At 33.8% G+C, this 22,051-nt stretch overlaps 1 protein-coding gene across 1 annotated transcript; it reads left to right on the top strand.

The window, feature by feature from the left end:
• The first annotated feature begins 1,093 nt into the window (after positions 1-1,093).
• Positions 1,094-6,887, top strand: LOC145005905 (ATP phosphoribosyltransferase 1, chloroplastic-like). The gene is made up of 11 exons (XM_078965019.1): positions 1,094-1,483; positions 1,583-1,642; positions 1,737-1,850; positions 3,079-3,144; positions 3,246-3,353; positions 3,450-3,533; positions 4,018-4,119; positions 4,199-4,312; positions 5,791-5,871; positions 6,264-6,365; positions 6,642-6,887. Exons 1-11 carry the CDS (start codon positions 1,244-1,246, stop codon positions 6,735-6,737), a joined length of 1,167 nt encoding a protein of 388 aa, XP_078821145.1. The 5' UTR covers positions 1,094-1,243; the 3' UTR covers positions 6,738-6,887.
• The last annotated feature ends 15,164 nt before the right edge of the window (positions 6,888-22,051 follow it).

Here is a 22,051-nt window from a genome sequence, read left to right as displayed (position 1 = left end):
TTAAAATGCATAAAAATTTACTTAAATATCACAAAACTTTTTTTTGAATTTTTTTATCAAAAAATCGCAACTTTTAGAACAAAATTGCTGAAAGAAATTTTTGAATTTTTTTTTATAAAAAAAATTGATTTATTATGTTTTTTTTATAAAAAAATTTTGATTTTTTATTTTTTTTCAGCGAAATTGTAAAAAAATACTGCGATTTTTTGATAAAAAAAAATTACAAAAAACAGTTTTGTAATGTCTTGGTATTTTTTTTATACATTTTTTATGATTTTTAGGGTTTTTTTGTTTTCCAAATAATTATTTCTTTTATATATATATATATGGGTAAAGTGAATATACCTAACAACCTTATATAAGCTTAGGTACCTAACCTCATCAAACTACGTCATTTTGCATTAAATTTTCATTGCAATCATCCAAGGTTCTTAAACTTCATCCCTAAACTTGATTTACTTCAAAAAGAATTGGAAATTCATCATTATATTTCTCCTGCATCCTTTCGTTTGTAGCGATAGGATATAAAGCCCATCAGATGGTATTCGATAGAAAGACGTGATGTAAAAGAAAAATATTGGTGAAAGTCCAAAGATTTTGGAAGCAATTAAGTTATGGGGTTGAAGTTTAAGAACCTTAGGCAATTACAATATAAATATCATACAAACCGATGTGGTATTATGGAGTTAGGTACCTAAGCTTATATAAGGTTGTTAGGTATATTCACTTTTCCCTATATATATATATATATATATATATATATATATATATATATATATATATATATATATATATATATAATTTAATTGTACTCCAAACGTTAAAGCCAAATGGGTAACGAAACCATTAGAAACAATACTTTTGATGTCGTGGACGTTCAAAACCCAAAAGAGGATCAACTTGGCATTATACCCTTCATGCAAAATTACACCAAAACAAGGGGATAAATTTGTAATTTACCCATCTAATTATTAGATTTACTTCAGGTTAAAATTAGATGGCACAATTTATGTTTGTAATATTCATTCATTACGAACATATTTACATGTATTCTGATAACAACACAAGATTATCCGTATAAGATACCGGGACCACCAGATACTTGCTTTTCTCCGCCGCGTGTATATATAAACCCCCAAAGGGATCCTCCCTCCACACCATTTCCTTCACGGCGGCGTTGCATTCCCCTCCTTCCTCCACCTGAAATCTCGTCGCCGACTAATATTCAACGGAGAACTCAACCATGTCTCTCTTCCCAACATCTCTCCAACAATGCCCCATCATCGGTGGTGGTTTCACTCAATCGTCATTTCTTTCTTCTACTAAAGTTTCCGTCAAATTCCATATCTCATGTTGCACCCTCCCATCTCCGATGACCCATGTTAACGGAAATGCTGATACGACATCTACCGAGAGGAGTGAGATTAGGCTAGGTTTGCCGAGTAAAGGTCGAATGGCAACTGATACGCTGAATCTCCTTAACGTATACTCTCAATCTCTTCATAAATTATGTTTTTTTTTTTTTTTTGGATTTAGTGTTTTTTCTGTCTGCATGTAAGTTTTTTTGTGTTTTTTTTTGCAGAACTGTCAATTACCCGTGAGACATCCAAACCCTAGGCAATACGTAGCTGCTATAACTCAGGTTACAATGTCTATTGAAGCTTGCATTAGTACAATCTAGTTAATTTTCTTCAAGAACTTTTCGATTTAAATAATTTTACAATGTCGATTTGCAGCTCGCAAATTTAGAGGTCTGGTTTCAGCGTCCAAAAGACATTGTACGAAAGCTGGTTTCAGGAGATCTAGACATCGGCATTGTTGGTCTTGACACAGTAAGCGAATATGGAGAGGTATATATATAACACACTGTAACCTTAAAAGGAACAACATGCAGCCTATTTTCTTTATTTATTTCTGTTTAACTATGTGATACATCTAATTTTGCACTTGTTCTGGACAGTTTTAATTGATACTTAAAAAACAATTTTAAATGAACTACCTTCAGATCTGTAAAATCATTGTAATATAATAGTAATGCATCTGCACAATTCATCATAGCTACTATTTCAGTAGCTTAATTAACATATAAGTCACTAAAATTGTAATATACTATAACTTAATGTTAAAAACACAAACATGCATTTGAAATTTCACATAATCTTGGTTCATTTTTGGACTGTGGAGTTTTTTGCAACTATGAGGTATGGTTAAAGTGGTAGAACGGTATAGATCTATGTCCATATATAGTTTTTTATATATAAAGACCATTCTTTTTTGAAACACATAAACTGTGTATATGACCATTTACCCTCTTGTTTATAACTGATAAATAACAAATGATTTCAAAAACAAATGACTCTTTATTCTAGAACCATTTTAAATTAAAATTCTAAATGACCACATTACAAAAAATAATAATAACAACATGCATGATTAGTAAATGACCACATTACAAAAAATAATAATAACAACATGCATGATTAGTAAATGACCACATTACAAAAAATAATAATAAAATTCTAAATGACCACATTACAAAAAATAATAATAACAACATGCATGATTAGTAACTTAAATTGAACATAATATTGAAAAAGTTTATATAATAATATTTTGTAGATTTATAAAGTAATATTAGTAGGTTGGTAATTCATGAAGAGGACGAAACAATTAACAAATTACCTTGACAAGGAGAAAACATGCAACAAATGAGATCTTCAAAAAATGGAGAAAGTACCTTGAGAAGTAGAAAACATGCAACAAATAAGATCTTCAAAATTTGGAGAGAAACGATACGATACGATATAGGACGTTAAGTTGTGTTATAGATTTGAAATTTAGGGTAAAGGGTAGTCGAGTTAAGAAGACAACCTTTCCCAATTGGCTCATTAAGCCAAGTTTTATTTATTAAGTAAAAAAAGAAACACTCATATATGATCGGATCTTCACATATTATGCTCATTATGTAAAAAAGAAACACTAAAGTGACCCCAAGTAAAAAAGGAACACATAGTTACTACATGCAATCTCTGATTAATAAATGTATCTTAAGGTCTAAGTGTTTTGATTGTTTTACAGGGTAATGAAGATCTAATCGTTGTTCATGATGCACTCGCATACGGAGAATGCCGTTTATCTCTTGCTGTAAGTCGGCTTTTCTATATATAATAAAGTGCCTTAATAACATTAACTGATCATTTAAATTTCAAAACTATAATTTTTGACATCTTTTCTTCATTTTTTAGGTTCCAAAACATGGGATCTTCAAGGACATCAATTCTATTGAGGAGCTAGCACAAATGCCTAATTGGACTGCTGAGAAGCCTCTACGAGTTGCTACTGGTTTTACTCATGTAATACTGAAGTTGTCTTTTTAGTAGTTTCACCTAGTTAAAAGTTCAAGTTGTTATTTGCATTAATTAATTGTTATTTTTTTTTTCTCTTGGCAGTTAAGTCCAAAATTTCTGAAAGAAAATGGTATTCACCATGTCTCCTTTTCAACTGCTGATGGAGCACTGGAGGCAGCTCCTGCCGTGAGTCTTCCTAACTCTGACTTCTGTCAAGGGTTACTCCCATGGATTTAGGGTTAATTGGAAGAAATCATAAAGAAGCTTGGCTGATTTGGTTATTATAGTATCCTACTTTCATTCCTTCTTATTACAACATTGTACTTTGAAAATTTTACCCACTTATAGCAATGTCATCCAAAGACAAAGCAATTTTCACATGCATAACACTGGGTAGATGTTTCAAAGTATCATGTCCTACTAAAAAAAAGTTAAAGTGTAATCATGTTATAATTGGGTAAATTTTTTAAAGTAATGCTTTAACATGAAAAAAAAGATTGAAAAAAACATGTATATATTAAATTTGACCTTCTTTTGCGTTAATTCGGTTCTTGAAGTTAAAAAACCATGAAAAAAATGAAAATATAATGATGTAATAGAAGGAAATGAATGTAGGCTGCTATAGTACACATTGTATTGTTCTAATGTCCATGCATTTTCATTTGCTTAGATGGGAATTTCGGATGTCATTGTGGATCTTGTTAGTAGTGGAACCACATTGAAGGAAAACAACATGAAAGAAATTGAAGGGGGGGTGCTATTAAGAAGTCAGGTGAAGTTTTCACTCCAAAATTATAAGCTTTTCATATCTTTTTGAATTTTCTGATTTACCTGAATAACATATTTTTCAGGCGGTTATGGTTGCTAGCAAGAGGTCGTTGCTTCAGCGTAAAGGTTTGCTAGACATAACCCATGAAATGCTTGAAAGATTTGAGGCTCATATAAGCGCGCTTGATCAATATACAGTAAGTATATATGTGTTTGTTTATTGTCTTTTATAATAAATATTTTTGAATTTGAAATTGGTAAGTATTATTTAAATAGTTGAGAATCCTCCCCCCTCCCCCACCATCACCACAATACACATACAAACACACAAATATTGACATTTTAGCTTATATTATAATATAGAAAATTTATGGTGTACAAATTTTAAAATTGCCATTTTTATGTAAGTGAAGAGTATTAACTCAAAAGTGAAAGGTATGGTTTGGTATGATGGAATTGTGTGGTAGAGGTGTTGGAATGGAATAAAAAAAGTGTTTGTTTTTCCTAATGGAATGGAATGTGAATCATATTTGAAGGAATGTGATTCCCTCCATTTTGTTAATTTTGATGACACAATTTTTACTATATATTCACAATATTATTAATTAAATTTGAATTTTAGAAGTAATTAGAAAATATATTTATTGTAATTATTTGGGGTTAATGATCTCATATGATGCTGAAGTTTTTTTGCTTTCAATAAATAAAATCTTATTTTGTTATAATTATATTTATATAAAATATAATTATGTCACTATTCCCTCCATTTTGTTAATTTTGATGACACAATTTTTTCTATATATTCACAATATTAATTAAATTTGAATTTTAGAAGTAATTAGAAAATATATTTTTTAATGTAAGTATTTGGGGTTAATGATCTCATATGATGCTGAATTTTTTTGCTTTTAATAAATAAAATTTTATTTTGCTATAATTATATATATATATATATATATATATATATATATATATATATATATATATATATATATATATATATATATATATATATATAATATAATTATGTCACTATTCCATTACCTTGTTTATTACATTACAATTTCAAGATCATCCTTGTTGCATTCCATACAATCAAACAAAGTTTAAATATTCATCCTTCACAAAAAAATGAGTACTTATGATTTTGGGTTGTTTTGGAAAAACCCTAGATTTGAAATCAATGCAATACTCCAGTGTTTTTGAAAAACCCTACTGTTTTACTTTTTTATCTCCTTGTAATTATTGCTTGTGTCTGGAAATTAAACCCTACATTTCCATTTTATGGTAAGTTTCTAAAAATTCATTACTTTTTCCTCCCTAGTAATTATTACTTGAAATCCTTATATACTTATGATTTTGGGTTATCTCTGAAAAACCCTACATTTCCGTTTTTGGCAAGTCTCTAAAACCTGCTTTATTTTTCTTTTTTTTTTATCTCCTTGTAATTGTTACTTGAAATCAGCAACTTTGATTGTGGTCCTCGAATTTTTTTTAACCTTATATATTAAGGGCCATTTGAACCATTAATCAATAGTCAGATACATTATTAGATCATATGACAAATTAAAAGTTGCAATTTTTTTAGATAGAGGTAGCTAGTATTTTTTTGGGGTAGGGAAGTGTACATTGCTACTTTACTTTCCACATGTCCATTAAATATAATACATCTCAGGTAGTGGCTAACATGAGGGGATACAACGAAAAGGAAATAGCTGAGAGACTTCTGACTCTACCATTATTATCTGGCCTTCAGGTAAAATTTTCTCCTCGAATGTTTTAAGTATACTAAATGCAAGAAATACTAATGTACTAATTTCATTATCTATACATTATAGCATCCTACATTCATTTTTTTTTTATTACAACATTGTACTCAATTTTCTTTTTCATATTAAAGCATTGTACTCAGAAAACCAACTGGATTATAGCATTGTACTGTTAAAAATTTTTGTTAGCACATTCTACTTCAGTGAAAATTACTTTTTATTTGGATATTGCTATAATCGGGTGATTTTTCAAAGTACAATGTTGTGACATGAGGAAATAAAAGTAGGATGTGATAATAAACAAATCAATGAAAGTTGCTGCTGATTCTTGCATTAGCTAACAAACTTACAAACAAATGTGTTTTTTGTATATTTTCAGGGTCCAACTATAAGTCCGGTTTTTGGGTACACAAATTATTATGCTATAGTCATTTGTGTACCCAAAAATTTGCTGTACAAATCAGTTCAGCAGCTAAGAGCTGTAAGTAACCCTAATCTTGTTCCACGTATTTTTATATGCATATCTTTTTTATTGTTATGAACAATTATAATTTGATAAAGACATGTTGTCTCCATAAATATTGTTTAAAAGATATTTGAGAAAATAAAGGTCATAAAAAAGTAAAAAGGAAAATTTGTGAAAAGTTTGATCTTAAAGTGAAACTTTGCTTTTCCTTAATTCCTTCATAAGTTTTGTTTTTTGTATCAATTAGTAAAAGGGAGACACTGATACATAGCTTATTGGAAAACTGTGTAGATTGGAGGCAGTGGAGTTTTGGTGTCCCCTTTGACCTACATTTTCGATGAAGAAACTCCAAGATGGCGTAACCTTCTCTTAAAGCTTGAGCTTTAAGTTGAAACAAACACTTACTGTTTGTAATAACATGAGTTGGTTTGTAGGTTTCTGTTGAGGAGTAATTTGCTCATGTTGTATCTTAATAATGTGTTCCCTTCGGGATGTTGTTTGCAGTTTCTTTATCGTGTTATGTACTTTTGGTGCAAAAGTATTGTGTTTCCTTCAAGATGTTGTATCTTTATAAACTTGTTTCCTTCAGGATGTTGTATCTTAATAAAATGTATCCCTTGAGGATGTTTGTAATTTTCTTGTTGGATTCTTTTATAATTTGGAATGTGTCGAATGATTTGGATTTAGATAAATTTTGATTTTGCAGGATTTAAGTGCTATTGTATATATGTTTGGTTGAGATTATAATATATATATGTTACAATCTTGTTTGTTTTGCAAAGAATTTAGATAGTGTATCTATGTTAAGTGACATAAATGACCTTAGATTGTTTTCTTAAAAGTAATTATATACTTTATATTAATAGTTTACAAATAATTATAAAAATGATTTAAACTTTATTTAAATTAAAGTCTAACAATCAAAGCAAACAAAAAAACACATACAACCTACACATGTGTGTATATATATACGATCCAAAATTTTCCTCTTTGCTCTCATCTACAGTCGAGAAAAAGACAGGTTGCATGAAATAAAACAGAGTCTCTCTCTCTCTCTCTCTCTCTCTCTCTCTCTCTCTCACACTAACACATCGATGAAACACTATCATCGCAAAAGAAACAAAACGCAGAAGCAATAACACCTTCCCTCATCACCTTTGTAGCCGGCAAAACAGAAGAAGAAGAAAGAAATAAAACATGCTCACAGGCTTGAAGGCTGAGAAAAAGAGCTTGGATCGTGAGACGTAGAGAGGCAGAAGGCGGACGTGATATATTATATATGTAAGGGCAACAAAGTAAAATACAAATCTGATCTCTATCCCAAAGTATTTGGATTTTAAAAAGATAGGAAATAAGAGGGTTTTAAAATCTGATAAATATGGTATTATTTAATGACTACGGATTTTATAAACCTATCAATCTTGTAAACCAACAGATGCATTTTATATCGTTTTAAATTCCAATCCATTAAAATCTTTTAAAATGCTCTAAAACCAAACATCCCCTGAGTGCGTGGTTAAGTATATGTATTGTAATATAAGGAAACAATCCCTTAAGTTGACACATGAACAAATTCTTTTATTCATAGGTATTTTTAATATGCATCTCCAACTCCACTTTATTTCTTACTATTATTTTGATGTATTGAAATATTATATCTTACTATTATTTTGATGTATTGAAATATTATATCTTACTATTATTTTGATGTATTGAAATATTATAATACCAAATTTGAAGTTATACAATTCTTTCGCATCAAAAAGGTGTACAACTTACAAAATATTATATTACTAATTGAAATATTATGACATTCTTTCACATCAAAATAGTGTTCATGTGTCAAATTTAGTTGGTCAAGTTTTATATATATCCAAGTGTAGTTTATAAAAGATGAATATATATATATATATATATATATATATATATATATATATATATATATATATATATATATATATATATATATATATATATATATATATATGTATATATATATATCAACTATTGATTTTAATGTTACTGATATTAACAATAGTGCTATGATTAATAAATTTAAATATTATTTGGTTGATCATTTAATTTCGAACACCATGATTATATAAAATATCAACTATTGATTTTAATGTAATATAATATAATTTATAATTTTATGTGGTTATACATTATTATTATTGTTAACTACTTTCAAAATTCTATTATCATTATTAAAGATTTAATTTACATAAAACTTTTAAAAATCACTTATTTTTTTCATTGTCTTTTTATTATATTGAAATTTTATGCCTTGTATGTTATCATATTTTTTTCATTCATTCACACAAATATATATACAAATAGAATTTAAGTTTTTAGACGTGGTTAGTTATTTAAATGAATGACATGAACATTCAATGTCTAGTATTAGTATTATGTGATAATGAATCATTTCTTACATCAAGAAAATTAATGATATGTTATTTATATCATTTTGTATTTTTAGTTACTACTTATTTTTGTATATTTGATTTCATATAGTCTTTATGTGTTTTAGAAATATAAAATTTAATGAATCGATGAAAAGTGATTTGAACATAGGCAATTGGTGAGTGTTTAATGTATTTCATTGTAGGAAAAATGTTTATCCTTATTTAGTAGTATTAACACATCAACAAAATTTTGAAAATATTATATAATTTTTAAATAAGCATAAAATCAAAAGATTACATCAAAAAACTAAAAATCCATCATTATAGTCATAGTTATGATATTTATAAGTGTATATTTATTATCTCCGTCGCATATTTATTGTCTACTTTTAATTTTTAAAGTCTTTACTCTTCAACTTTGATTTTAAATATTTTTGTTTTAAATACATAATACTTGATGCAAAATATATGAATAAAATGTGTTTAAAATGTTTTTTCATTATAAGTTTCGTCAAGTAATACATAACACAAATAAAATATTTAAGATCAAAATTGATAAATAAAGATTTTAAAAATCAAAGATGGACAATAATTATGGTACGGGAGTATTTGTTATTGATTTAGATTAACATATTCATGAAAAGTTTTTGTTTGTTTATGATTCAAAGTACTTGAGAAATACAAATTTTAAGTTGTTATATATACACATCAGTTGTGTTTTTTTGTTATACACTATTTTTAAGTTTATGCTCTTTTTGTTTTGTTATATAAGTTTTGACATTGTAAATAGCTTGCATCTTCCCTTATTTACATAAGTCGTCATCAAAATATGAATCATGCATACTTATATTAATAACAAATGCTTAAAAAATAACAAAAAAAATACAAAGTAATAAGGATATAACTAAAATTTATATTCATTTTTTTGCGATTTTTACATTGATATTGAATAACTCCTCATGTTGTCAAAATTTTCTAATCATATACATTCGAGTAAATATTCATTGATAATATAATTACACTTTTATAATTATATTAGGTACATATATGACGATGGAACCGAATAAAAAAATATAAGATTTTGGAAACTAAGAGAATACATCTTCAATTAAGTGTAGCATATAAATTTAAGGGGTGTTTGGGATATCTTTTGAGAGGACAAAATGACTTTTGGAAAAAGATAATAGAGAAAAGATGTTTGGAAAAAGCTCCTTAAAAGCTTCTTTTGGATTTTTTTAAGAAGGAAAACTGACTTTTTAGAAAAGTCACGGAAACGTGACTTTTTGGAACTTTTCCCAAAAGTTCTTTTGTCCTTGAAAAGATACCCCCATCTTTTTCTTTTGGCTCCAAATATACAACCATAAATATTTTCTTGAAATGTAAATAAAGTATAACGAAAAATATGTGAATATAAATTGAAACCTAGAAAATCATCCAAATACATTTTACGCTTTCAAAAGCTTGATTATCATATTTGCATTACTTCTCTCTACATATTTCATCATTCAAACTCTTTCTTTTATTGTGAGTAACCAAAGATGAAATAATATTCTTATATGGGAGTTTCAAATTAATATGGTTAACGATAGATGATTTATCTTGAATTTTATTGATTTGAATAACCTCTTTATGAGATTTATAAAGATAAAGATTATACATTATATGAATGATTTACAAAATACGTATACATATATGTGTGTGTAATATATATATATATATATATATATATATATATATATATATATATATATATGTGTGTGTGTGTGTGTGTGTGTACACACACAACATCTATGAATATATAACAATTATTAACGGTAAAAATAACAGCTATATTTTCTACTATAAATGACACCATTATCATATTTCTTTCTACCACCAAATAACTTCTCTCACTTTTGAAGGTTATCAAGATCAAAATAATTCATCCAGTTTTAGTTCTCCCAACTATATTAACTATAGCACGTATCATTGTAAAGCTCGATTTTAAAACACTTGAAATTAGTAGGAAAAACGATATTCCATGGATGATAGATGTAAAAATGCATCTTGAGTCCATGAGAATCCTAAATGTTATATATGAATTTAATGAGTGCTCGACACAAGAAAAAACGAAAGCACAAGTATTCCTTCGTAAGCATATTAATGAAATGTTGAGATTTGAATATATAAATATTATTGATACAAGCCTTCTATGGAATTGCTTGAAAGAAAGATTTGATAATTAAAAGAAAGTTATACTTTCAAATGCTAGAGATGAATGAAGAAAACTGAGATTTCAATACTTCAAGAAAGTAAATGAATACAACTCAAATTTGTTCAGAATATATTCACAACTCAAGTATTATGGACATTAAGTTACTGATGATGATATGTTAGAGAAAACTTACTCTACGTTTCATGTAACAAACATTACATTGATGCAACAATATCGATTGCAAAATTTCACAAAATATTTTGAATTAATGCAAGTCAGCTTGTTGCATAACAAAATAATGAGCTCTTGATGAAAAACCATGATATCTCGTCAACAAGCTCAATAGCACTTCCTGAAGCAAATGCTACCAATATTGATGGTTATCGAAACAATACGTGTGGACGAGGATGTGGTTGTGATTGGGGAAGAAGACGTCGCTATTTTTAATTGAAACCAAAGCCATAATCAGAACCATAATTATGGTCGCGGACAAGGTAATAATCGAGGTCATAGCCAGAAAATGAATAATTACCGTTCTCGCAAAGAAACAATGTCTAACCATAAGACAAGGCAAAAGCAAAAAAGGCATGATGTTTGGACATCACAAAAAGTGGATGGTTCATGTTATAGATGTTGCAGCACAAACCATTGGTCAAGGGCCTATCGCACACCTGCACAATTTTCTTAACTTTATCAAGAGTCCATTAAAGAAAAGGGAAAATAAGCAAACCTATTTGATATAGTTTAAATCATCCCACTAACTATTGATGATTTCTGCAATGATATGGAAGACATAAACTAAAGACTTCTGTTGTTTTCATGTAACCTTTTTTTTCATTCTTTTTTTTTTCATGTAATATCTTTCCTACAATAAATGAACTTTCTTCATAATAATTATTATGATTATATTTATAGGCTCATTATTTCTTTCATATGTAAAGTTTAATATGTGTCCAATTGGAGCACAAAATATTAAAGATCTTTGTATAGTAAATAGTGGCACTATACACACTAGTCTGAAATCGAAGAAATATTTTTCAAAATTAGTACCAATAAAAACAGTCATACACATAATATCAGGTCCTAGAGACTTGATAGAGTGAATTGGGAAAGATCGTTTTACATTACCAAATGGTACAAGCTTTTGTATAGAAAAATACATTATTTTCTCCAAAGTCTAATATAAACTTATTGAGTTTCAATGACATATATTTCAAAGGATTGACATATATTTCAAATGACATGACATAAAAACTGTGACCATTGAATATAAGAAATATATGTATATTATAAACAAATGAAAACCATGTCCTAGAAAAACTACCAACATGCGATTTTGGTCTATATATCACACACAGACACAAACACACACACACACAGACACCATATATATATATATATATATATATATATATATATATATATATATATATATATATAAGTAGGTTAAATATAAAATGCATAACTATGGCAACGTATGCTGGAACCAATGATCAAGTGGCATGTGTCTATTTCTTTATTCATAAGTAATGTATTATAGAAGTTATTTGAGAATACGCATGGGCATCCATTGAAGGACCAGAATTTCCATCAATATAGTAACATATGACCATGTACATATTGTCCCCTTGGAAAGTTAATTATAAAACATTCTACAATGAAAGTTGAAAGAGAATCGCCTAGATTTCTTGGAAGAATTCAAGTGATATATGTGGACTGATTCACCATTTAGATCATTTAGATACTTTATAGTCCTAATGGATGCATCCAACAAATGGTCTCATGTTTTCCTATTATCAACTCGTAATACGACATTTGCAAAGCTTCTTGCTCGAATTATTAAATTAAGGGCACATTTCCCTGATTATACTAACAAAAGAGTTAGACTTGATAATGTTTGTGAATTTACTTAACAAGCATTTAATAACTATTTTATGTCTATAGGAATTTTTGTAGAGCGTCTAGTTGCTAATGTACACACACAAAAGGGTTTAGCTGTAACATCCCGAGTTTCAGGAGTACGACTTAAGAGTTTAAAGTGTAATTTTGAAGAAGGGACTCGACGAGTAGGTATGCTTACTCGCTGAGTCGGAGCGGGTTTGGGTCGCGAATTAAGTGACCAACTTGCCGAATCGGAAGCTGGACTCGATGAGTTGGTGTTGGGATGAGAAAAACCCTAATCTTAGGGTTTGCACCCTATTTAAAGGACTTAATGTCCTCCCCTCAGCTCCCTTAGCCCCCTTTGAGATCCAGTAAACCCTAGCTCGTGTGTATAAGGCCATTGGAGGGAGATTGAAGCTTTGAGAGGTGTTTTAGTGGAAGAAACTTGAAGATCAAAAGGGTTTGCATCAACAAAATAGTGTAGATCCAGAATCTACTACAGTGTTGGGCACATCTTGGAGGTAATGAGTTGTTACCTTTCCTTTGTTGCTCCTAGATTTATTCTTGAATGAGATTTGGGGCCATTTTGGTATGATTGGGATCCACTTCGGGTTTGGAGTCCAGATCTGAGGTTGCTACTTCAGATCTAGATTTGTATTGGTCCAAAAAGTCATAAAGCATTAGTTATTGAATTGTAGGTGAAGCCCTTTTGTCCAAAACCCAAGCCCTAGTGTGTTTTGGGCTTATAACTCCTTGGTTACACGTAAAGTTTGCCACTTTATGTGGGGGTTAGTCTCTAGAGGAATGGATCTAGGGATTTGAGCCCCTGCATGGCTCGAAAAGCCACTGTATGGATTAGGAACTGAAGAGACTCGGCGAGTCACATGGGTGTACTCGGCGAGTTGTATGAACATAAACATGGACTCGGCGAGTTGGAAGAACAACTCAGCGAGTCAGTTGAAGATTGCCTTGGACTCGGCAAGTCTGATCGTAGAACCCAACCCCTTTTGGTTAAAGATTTGGATTAGTGAGTCGGTTGCCGACTCAGTGAGTTGGTCAGGATGGAATTCCGAGATCGTTGGACTCGACGAGTCTTGGGGCGACTCGGCGAGTTGAGTCGTGTTATGGAAGTTTCTGAGTATAGGGACTCGACGAGTCGACGGGTTGCCTCGACGAGTAGAATCAACCAGGAAGGTTGACTTTGACTGAGGACCTTGACTTTGACCAAGAATTGACCAGTTTGACTTCCAAGGGTATTTTGGTAATTTTGGTATTTATGGAATTGGTTCTTTGGTAGTGTTCTGTGGTGAAGTTCGTGTCGGTGGTCGAAGCAGCTCAGTCTTATCTCTTCGGTCGACAATTATAGGTGAGTTATCCTCACTATATTAATAGGGTCTAAGGCACCAAGGGCGGCCCTTTTAGTTGTTATCATGGTTACAGTATGCTACATGTGGTTATGATATGTTAGATCGGTATCCGGATAGGCAGTATGTTGTCATGCTCTTATGATCCGTTAGAATTGGTATGTTAGTGACCTGGTTAGGTCGGTGTTTTGGTTATGAGAGATTACTATGATCGAGGAATTCGTGAGATAGTTATATCTGATATTTGTACGTGTACTGTTTGATATGCTTATTGATCTGTTTAGATTGGCATCCTGGTATATAGGACAATATTATGTAAAGTGACCTGGTTTAGGTCGGTATCCTGGTATATAGGTTGATGCTATGTCAGTGGCCGGTTAGGTCGATATCCTGGTTAGGATGTTGCTATGCTTTATGATATGTTAGATCGATATGTTTTCCTATGGACTGTTATGTGATTACCTGTTATATGTACACATGGTTATTTGCTTGATGTTTGGGTTGAGGTGGTCCTGCTTTGTGCTGAAGGCCAACATACCCTACGAGCAGTCTGGACAGATTGTAGGCCCGTGTGGCGGTCGAGTCATATCGAAGGATCAGATAGATCCAGATAGAATGAAGGCCCGGTGCAGGCGGTCCAGTCATACTGTAGACTCGGAGGGTGGACCAGGTGGACTGAAGGCCTGGTGCGGGCGGACCAGTCACATAGTAGACCCGATGTGCATGGTTGTTCTGTATTGTGATATGATATGAGTATGGTTATATGTGGTTGGTATTTTGGGGGTAACTCACTAAGCTTTCGGGCTTACAGTTGTGGTTTATTGTTTCAGGTGATTCAGGAGATCATGGCAAGGTGAAGGCGTGATCGTACCGCTCCTCATGTTTTATGAACTATGTGATATGGTTGTGGGGAAATACTCTGACATTTAAACTATTTTGAAAACAAATGTATGAACTTAATGGTTTTGAATGAATTAAATGCTTTAATTTGGCTCGAATTTTATGGTCATTACAAGTTGGTATCAGAGCCTTGGTTTGAGCGAATTGGAGGAACATTTGTGTGAATCCAGCCTCAAATCAAGGAGAGATTTTCAAAAGTGGTTTTCAAATGGTTTTCAAAATAAGTAAAAGAGGACAGAGAGGGTACAATCAGCCGGAGCCAGTATATAGACACCAAAATATCACACAAGTTATTTGATTATGTGATATGTTAGAACAACATGCTAGTACTAGGCTAGGGATCTTCAGGAATTGCATGATAGAATTGCCTGATTTCATGATGCCTATTAGCCTAGGGTTTTCCTTATATGAAATTGACATCCTTACTGTAGTTGTTTAGTGTATGCATCACGGATGTGCATAATCAAGATCTTATATCCTGAGAATGTGTGATTCAACCCTTGGGTAGAATTGGATATTCGAAAGTCTATCGGGTCCAACATTATGTGTGGCTAGTATACACTAATGCTGCAGGGTCGGTGGAAGTTTCATGGATTAGGTGGGTAGTGAGAGGCCGGGAGGCCAATTATGAGATGTTTAGCATTCCTCTAGGAGTGAGGATTTAAGCACTTGCTATATTTATGTATATTGTTAGGGCGTTGTGATGATACTTGTCACACCCATAAACCCAAGGCGGAAACGTTCCGGGGCGGAGGTGACTTCATGTTGAATATCATAACCAATGTCTATAGTAAGCAAAGTAAACAACCATTACATTACATATGAAATTTACAATTGTTTAAAAGTAAAGTTGTACAAGTGTTATACATAAGTGTATATGATCAAAAGTTAAGACGTGTCTTCAATGCACTCCGTCTTCGTCAAAAGGATCATCGGGTACCTGTCTAATGCGGACCTGAGAATACAAGCAATTTAAAAATCAACATAAAGCTGGTGAGTTCATAAGCGGTTTTGTTTTCTGAAAGTGTACAAGTTTCCTTTCGGTTTCTGAAAAAGTTACGACCCAAGAAAATCCCATATTTTCTTATATGTAAAGTTTAGTTACTGTTTTGTTACACGATTCTAGTTATGTACAATTGTTTTCCTAAAAGTTGGTTACCGATCCGAAATGTAATGTAAAAGATGTATACTGAAAACCTGGTTATCCTTGTGAAATGTATTAGTTTTAACACGTATATAAAACTAATAAGTTCAAAGTAAACTAGTTACTGAATCTATTATTACTAACAAGTAAATCCCTGTTATCCAAATTGCGAGTTCCATAACCATACGATAGATTAGATATGGCAATAAGTAGTCCATCACACTTTATGACTTGCGTCACCCTTGAACCTTTTGGTTCGGCTGTAGCTAGCAGCCAGGTGTGGGGTAGTCAGCCCTGTATAGATCTATACACTCAAGTCACAATCCCTATCTAAGAGATTATGGTTATAGTGGTCATCCTCCACTCGCGTATCTCTGTGGAGTGTTCTCCGAGGACGTGTCTCCAATTTATAGGAATAACAAATTTACTAGTAATTATACAAAAAGATCCTATTACAAATGACGATCCTCCACTCGCGTATTTCTGAGGAGTGTTACCGAGGACAAAACTATGTACTAAGTTTCATGTTCAAAGTTCAAATTTTATGCTTTTAACTATTATAATGTGGAAAACCATTTGTGAAAAATATAAAGTACAACAATTTATAATGTTTTTCACAAATAATATGATAATGTGTTCTGCAAGTTCAAACAGTTATCTATTATGATTGTCAGTGTTAAAAGCATATGTAATATGAAACACAACACATATAAAACAAGTTTTGAGTACAAGTATCCCTTGTACTTTGCTTGTATTCCCCCTGAAAACAGTGAAAAACATTGAAAAGGGGTAGGGGTATGAACTCACCAGACGAGAAAACGTGACGATTTGGATGATAAGTGTCAGTTCGGGGCTTGATAACACGCGAGGTTCCTATGTAATGTAAATGATGTACAAATGTATCTAATTAGACTTTAAATCACTAATTATATATGACTATACACTCTAATATGAGAAAACACTTCAAATCAAGTGTTTGGAGTGACTCGGGTGACATCTACGGACGTATAGGGCTTTGGATAATGTGTTTACTCTTCAAGAGTAAACTCCCTATGGATTTTTCGGCCCTATGACCAACTCCACATGAGTTGATGGTCGTGAATTCATGGATGAGGGTTTTATGATGCTAAATGGTCAATTAAAACTTTGGGGAAGGTTGATATGATTTAATCTAAGGCATAGGAATGAGTTAAACCACCAAAAGTACCATCAAAGGGAGTTTACGGCCGTGAACTAGGAGTTTATGGCCGTAAGCTCCTATACACTCCTTGTTTTAATGATTTGGTGGCCCTAGATTAATCATATGTGATTCAAACAAATTTTACAAGCCTTAGAATGAATTTAGGGCATCATTTGACTTGTGTATGTGAGTTTACGGCCCAGAAACCCATTAATGGGGGGTTTATGGTTGTGAACTCCTAAAGGGAGGGTTTTCATCATGTTTAAGGCCCCTAAATCGATTGTGGTTGGTTCTATACTTTAATCCAAGGCTATTGGTGTGTTTAAGTGGCATTTAAACACTTGAAATTGAGTTTACTACCCATGGTAATGAGTTTACGGCCCAAGCATGTTCTAGGGCAGTAAACTCATGTTTACTCCCCAAAAGTTAAGTTTAAGGTGTTCTAAGTCCGTTCCATTAAGCCATTTAGCCATATCTAAGCTCCAAAGGTGGTTTGGAAGGGTTTTTGGGCTCCAAAACCCATTTTATGTGAGTTCACGGCCTAGGACTGTTCTAGGGCTGTAAACTCATGTTAATGGTCCTATTCCATAGTTTGACCACGAAGTTGAAGGCCTAAGATGTTATACTAGGAGCTAGGATAGTTACCTTGATGATTTGGAGCTTAAATTTGATGATTTTGGACCTAAAGCTTGGATTTGAGGAGAGAGGTTAGAGAGATAGTAGTGAGAGAGTGCAAAAGCTTCAAAATGAAGTCTTTTGGGCTTTAAATATGTCCTAATTTCGGGACACAGTGAAATTCTACCCGATACCGACGTTAGACGTGGTTTTTGGTTGCACCCGATTAAGTTGTCGTAACCCGATATGGTCGATTCTAAAAAATTTCTGATTATTGATATGGAGTGTTATTATGAGTTCTAAACACGTTTGGACACCCATTAAGTCATAATAGAAATCTCAAATTTATGACTTAATTTAATAACCTAAACGGAAACGAATTCAAAAACGACGAATTTATTAACGGAATGGGTTACAATAACGGAAAGAATTTCGGGTTTTCACATTATCCCCCCATTAGAGGAAATTTCGTCCCAAAATTCAAGATTAAGATACAAATCATGGATCTGGAAATAGATGTGGATACTTCTATTTCATCAAGTCTTCACGCTCCCAAGTGAATTCCAGTCCCCGTTTGGCATTCCAGCGAACCTTCACTATCGGGATGCGGCTTTGCTTCATGCGTTTGATCTCTCGATCCATGATTTCGATCGGTTCCTCCACAAAGTTTAGGTTTTCATTGATCTTGATCTCGTCTAGAGGGATCACGAGGTTTTCATTGAATAAACACTTTTTAAGGTTCGAGATATGAAAGACGGGGTGGATGTTACTAAGCTCTTGAGGTAATTGGAGTTTATAGGCTACCATACAGATCCTGGCGAGGATCTCGAAAGGTCCAATGTACCTCAGGTTAAGTTTCCTACATTTTCCGAAACGTACCATGCCTTTCCAGGGCGAGACCTTCAACAGGACACGGTCTCCAACCTGGAACTCCAAAGGTTTCCATCGTATATCAGCGTAACTCTTTTGGCTATCTCGTGAAGCTTTCAATTGTTCCCGGATTTGGATGATCTTTTCGGTAGTTTGGCGGATAATTTTAGGACCGGTGAGAGCACTGTCGGGGAATCGATTCTTGGCTAGTTGTGTGTCCTCTACCTCGGCCCAGCACAGAGGGGATCTGCACTTGCGACCATAGAGGGCCTCAAACGAAGCAGCCTTGATACTGGTGTGGTAACTGTTGTTATACGAGAGCTCTATCAAAGATAGATGTGTGTCCCACGATTTTCCGAAATCAATGACACATGCTCTAAACATGTCTTCCAAGGTTTGGATAGTTCTCTCACTCTGTCCGTCGGTCTGGGGATGATAGTCGTGCTCATGTCTAGTTTAGTTCCAAGAGCCTTCTAAAGAGACTGCCAAAATATGGAGGTAAACCTGCTATCTCGATCAGAGATAATGGACGCAGGTACACCGTGCAGTCGAACTACCTCCTGGATGTAGATCCGCACGAGTCTTTCCATTTTGAACGATTCTTTAATCGGGATGAAGTGAGCGGACTTGGTCAAACGATCGACAATTACCCAAATGGTATCGTACCCACTCGGATACTTGGGTAACTTGGTGATGAAATCCATGGTAATCATCTCCCATTTCCACTCGAGTATCTCGGGTTGTTGAAGCAGACCCAAGGGTTTCTGGTACTCAACTTTCACCTTGGCGCAAGTCAGGCACTTACCCATGAATGTAGTGATCACGGCTTTCATGTTGGGCCACAAGTATTGTTTCTTGAGATCCAAGTACATCTTATCAAAACCCGGGTGAACAGAGTAGCTGGTCTTGTGTGCTTCCTCCATGACAATTTCCATGAATCCTCCGGACTTTGGAATCCAGATTCGGTCCATGAAACAGTAGACCCCATCACTTCTGATCTCAAGTTTCTTATCCATTCCCCTCAAGGCTTCGCTTGACACGTTCTCTGGTTTGAGGGCTTTTAACTGGGCGTCTCGGATTTGCATGGATAAATGGGAATGGATAGTCATCGTCAGTGTCCTCAATTTACGGCTTGAACTTTCCTTTCCGCTAAGGGCATCTGCTACCACATTGGCCTTGCCGGGATGGTAGCGAATCTCGCACTCATAATCGCTGAGCAGCTCTACCCATCGCTGTTGTCTCATGTTTAAGTCCTTCTGATTGAGGATGTACTGCAGACTCTTATGGTCAGTGAATATCGTACACTTGGTTCCGTAGAGATAATGTCTCCAAATTTTCAATGCAAAGACTACGGCTCCTAACTCCAAGTCATGGGTGGTATAGTTGACCTCGTGTGCCTTCATCTGTCTTGAGGCATAAGCAATTACTTTTCCTCTTTGCATAAGCACACAGCCTAAGCCCTGATTAGACGCATCACAATAGACAACGAAGTCTTCTGTCCCTTCGGGTAGAGACACAACAGGCGCGCTGCACAAAGCTTGCTTTAATGTTTGGAACGCTGCTTCTTGCTTTTCACTCCAATAAAAGGGTACACCTTTCTGTATTAGAGTGGTTAGGGGTTTGGTGATTTTGGAAAAATTCTGGATGAATCTCCGATAACAGCCGGCGAGACCCAAGAATTGACGGATTTCTGTGGGTGTCTTTGGTGCCGACCAATTCTCTATCGCTTTAATCTTGGAAGGATCCACATGAATACCCTCCTCGCTTACCACGTGACTGAGGAAAGTCACCTTCCGGATCCAGAATTCACACTTGGAAAATTTTGCGTACAACTTTTCAGATCTAAGGGTTTCCAACACTGACCTCAAGTGTTGTTTATGATCTTCTTCGCTTATGGAGTAAACAAGTATGTCATCGATGAACACAATGACGAACTTATCCAGAAAAGGGCGACACACCCGGTTCATCAGGTCCATGAACACTGCCGGTGCATTGGTTAGACCGAAGGGCATCATTATGAATTCGTAGTGTCCATACCGAGTCCTGAAAGTTGTTTTGGAAACATCACTCTCATGAACTCGTAGCTGATGGTACCCTGATCTAAGGTTTATCTTCGAGAAATAGTTGGCTCCTTGAAGTTAATCGAAGAGGTCATCTATTCGCGGAAGAGGATATCGGTTTTTGACGGTTAACTTGTTCAGCTCACGATAGTCGATACACATCCGGAAGGATCCATATTTCTTCTTTACAAACAAAACCGGAGCTCCCCAGGGTGAGAAACTCGGTCTGATGAACCCTTTGCTGAGTATCTCATTGAGTTGGCTAGATAACTCCTGCATTTCTGATGGAGCTAAACGATATGGAGACTTGGCTATGGGGGTAGCTCCAGGAATTAGGTCAATGCGAAATTCGACCTGATGTTCGGCAGGAATTCTTGGGAGCTCTTCGAGAAAGACATTAGGAAAGTTGCAGACTTCGTGGATGCTCGCGAGGTCTTTAACTTCCTGTTTCTCGTTAATGACATGGGCTAGGAATTCTTGGCACTCCTTCCGCAGAAGCTTTTGAGCTTTGATGCAGGAAATGATGCGGAGGTTGGAACTAAGCTTATCGCCATAGATCATTAGAGTTTGACCCGCAGGAAGATTGAGACGGATGGCTTTTTCGTAGCAAAGGATATCAGCATGATTGGGACTCAACCAATCCATTCCAATGATAACATCAAAGCTCTTTATGGAGACTAGCATAAGATCGATGGGAAATGAATGATCGTTCAGGGTAAGAGTACAACCTATGAATATATCGCGAGCGCTTTCTTTCTTGCCATTAGCCATCTCGACGGTAAACATTTCGGTTAATGGTTGGGGATTAGGTTTAAGATTATGTTTGAACGAATGACTAACAAAGCTTCTTTCAACACCCGAATCGAAAAGAATACTAACATAAGAGTTGTCGAGAAGGAACGTACCCGAAACAACGGTGGGATCTGTGACTGCCTCCTCCCGTCCCATGGCTAGGACTCCCCCGGTATTATCAGTTGTCGTCTTCTTGGGGCAGTTCCTCTTGAAATGCTCAACTTCTCCACAATTATAGCAGGCTTGACCAACACCTACTCCAGAAGATTGATTTGCAGATTGGGCTGGTGCTT

This window comes from Lactuca saligna, chromosome 7, assembly GCF_052625555.1.
Source record: "Lactuca saligna cultivar CGN05327 chromosome 7, ASM5262555v1, whole genome shotgun sequence".
NCBI lineage: Eukaryota > Viridiplantae > Streptophyta > Magnoliopsida > Asterales > Asteraceae > Lactuca > Lactuca saligna.
Note: the sequence above shows the minus strand (reverse complement) of the source record. Positions and strands in the feature narration are given on the sequence as shown.

Excerpts from the sequence above, each read along its gene's own strand:
- LOC145005905 (XM_078965019.1), top strand. The coding sequence starts at position 1,244 with ATGTCTCTCTTCCCAACATCTCTCCAACAATGCCCCATCATCGGTGGT. Across the intron at positions 4,313-5,790 it reads GCGCGCTTGATCAATATACA|GTAGTGGCTAACATGAGGGG; the intron begins GTAAGTATATAT and ends AATACATCTCAG. Across the intron at positions 6,366-6,641 it reads CAGTTCAGCAGCTAAGAGCT|ATTGGAGGCAGTGGAGTTTT; the intron begins GTAAGTAACCCT and ends AAAACTGTGTAG.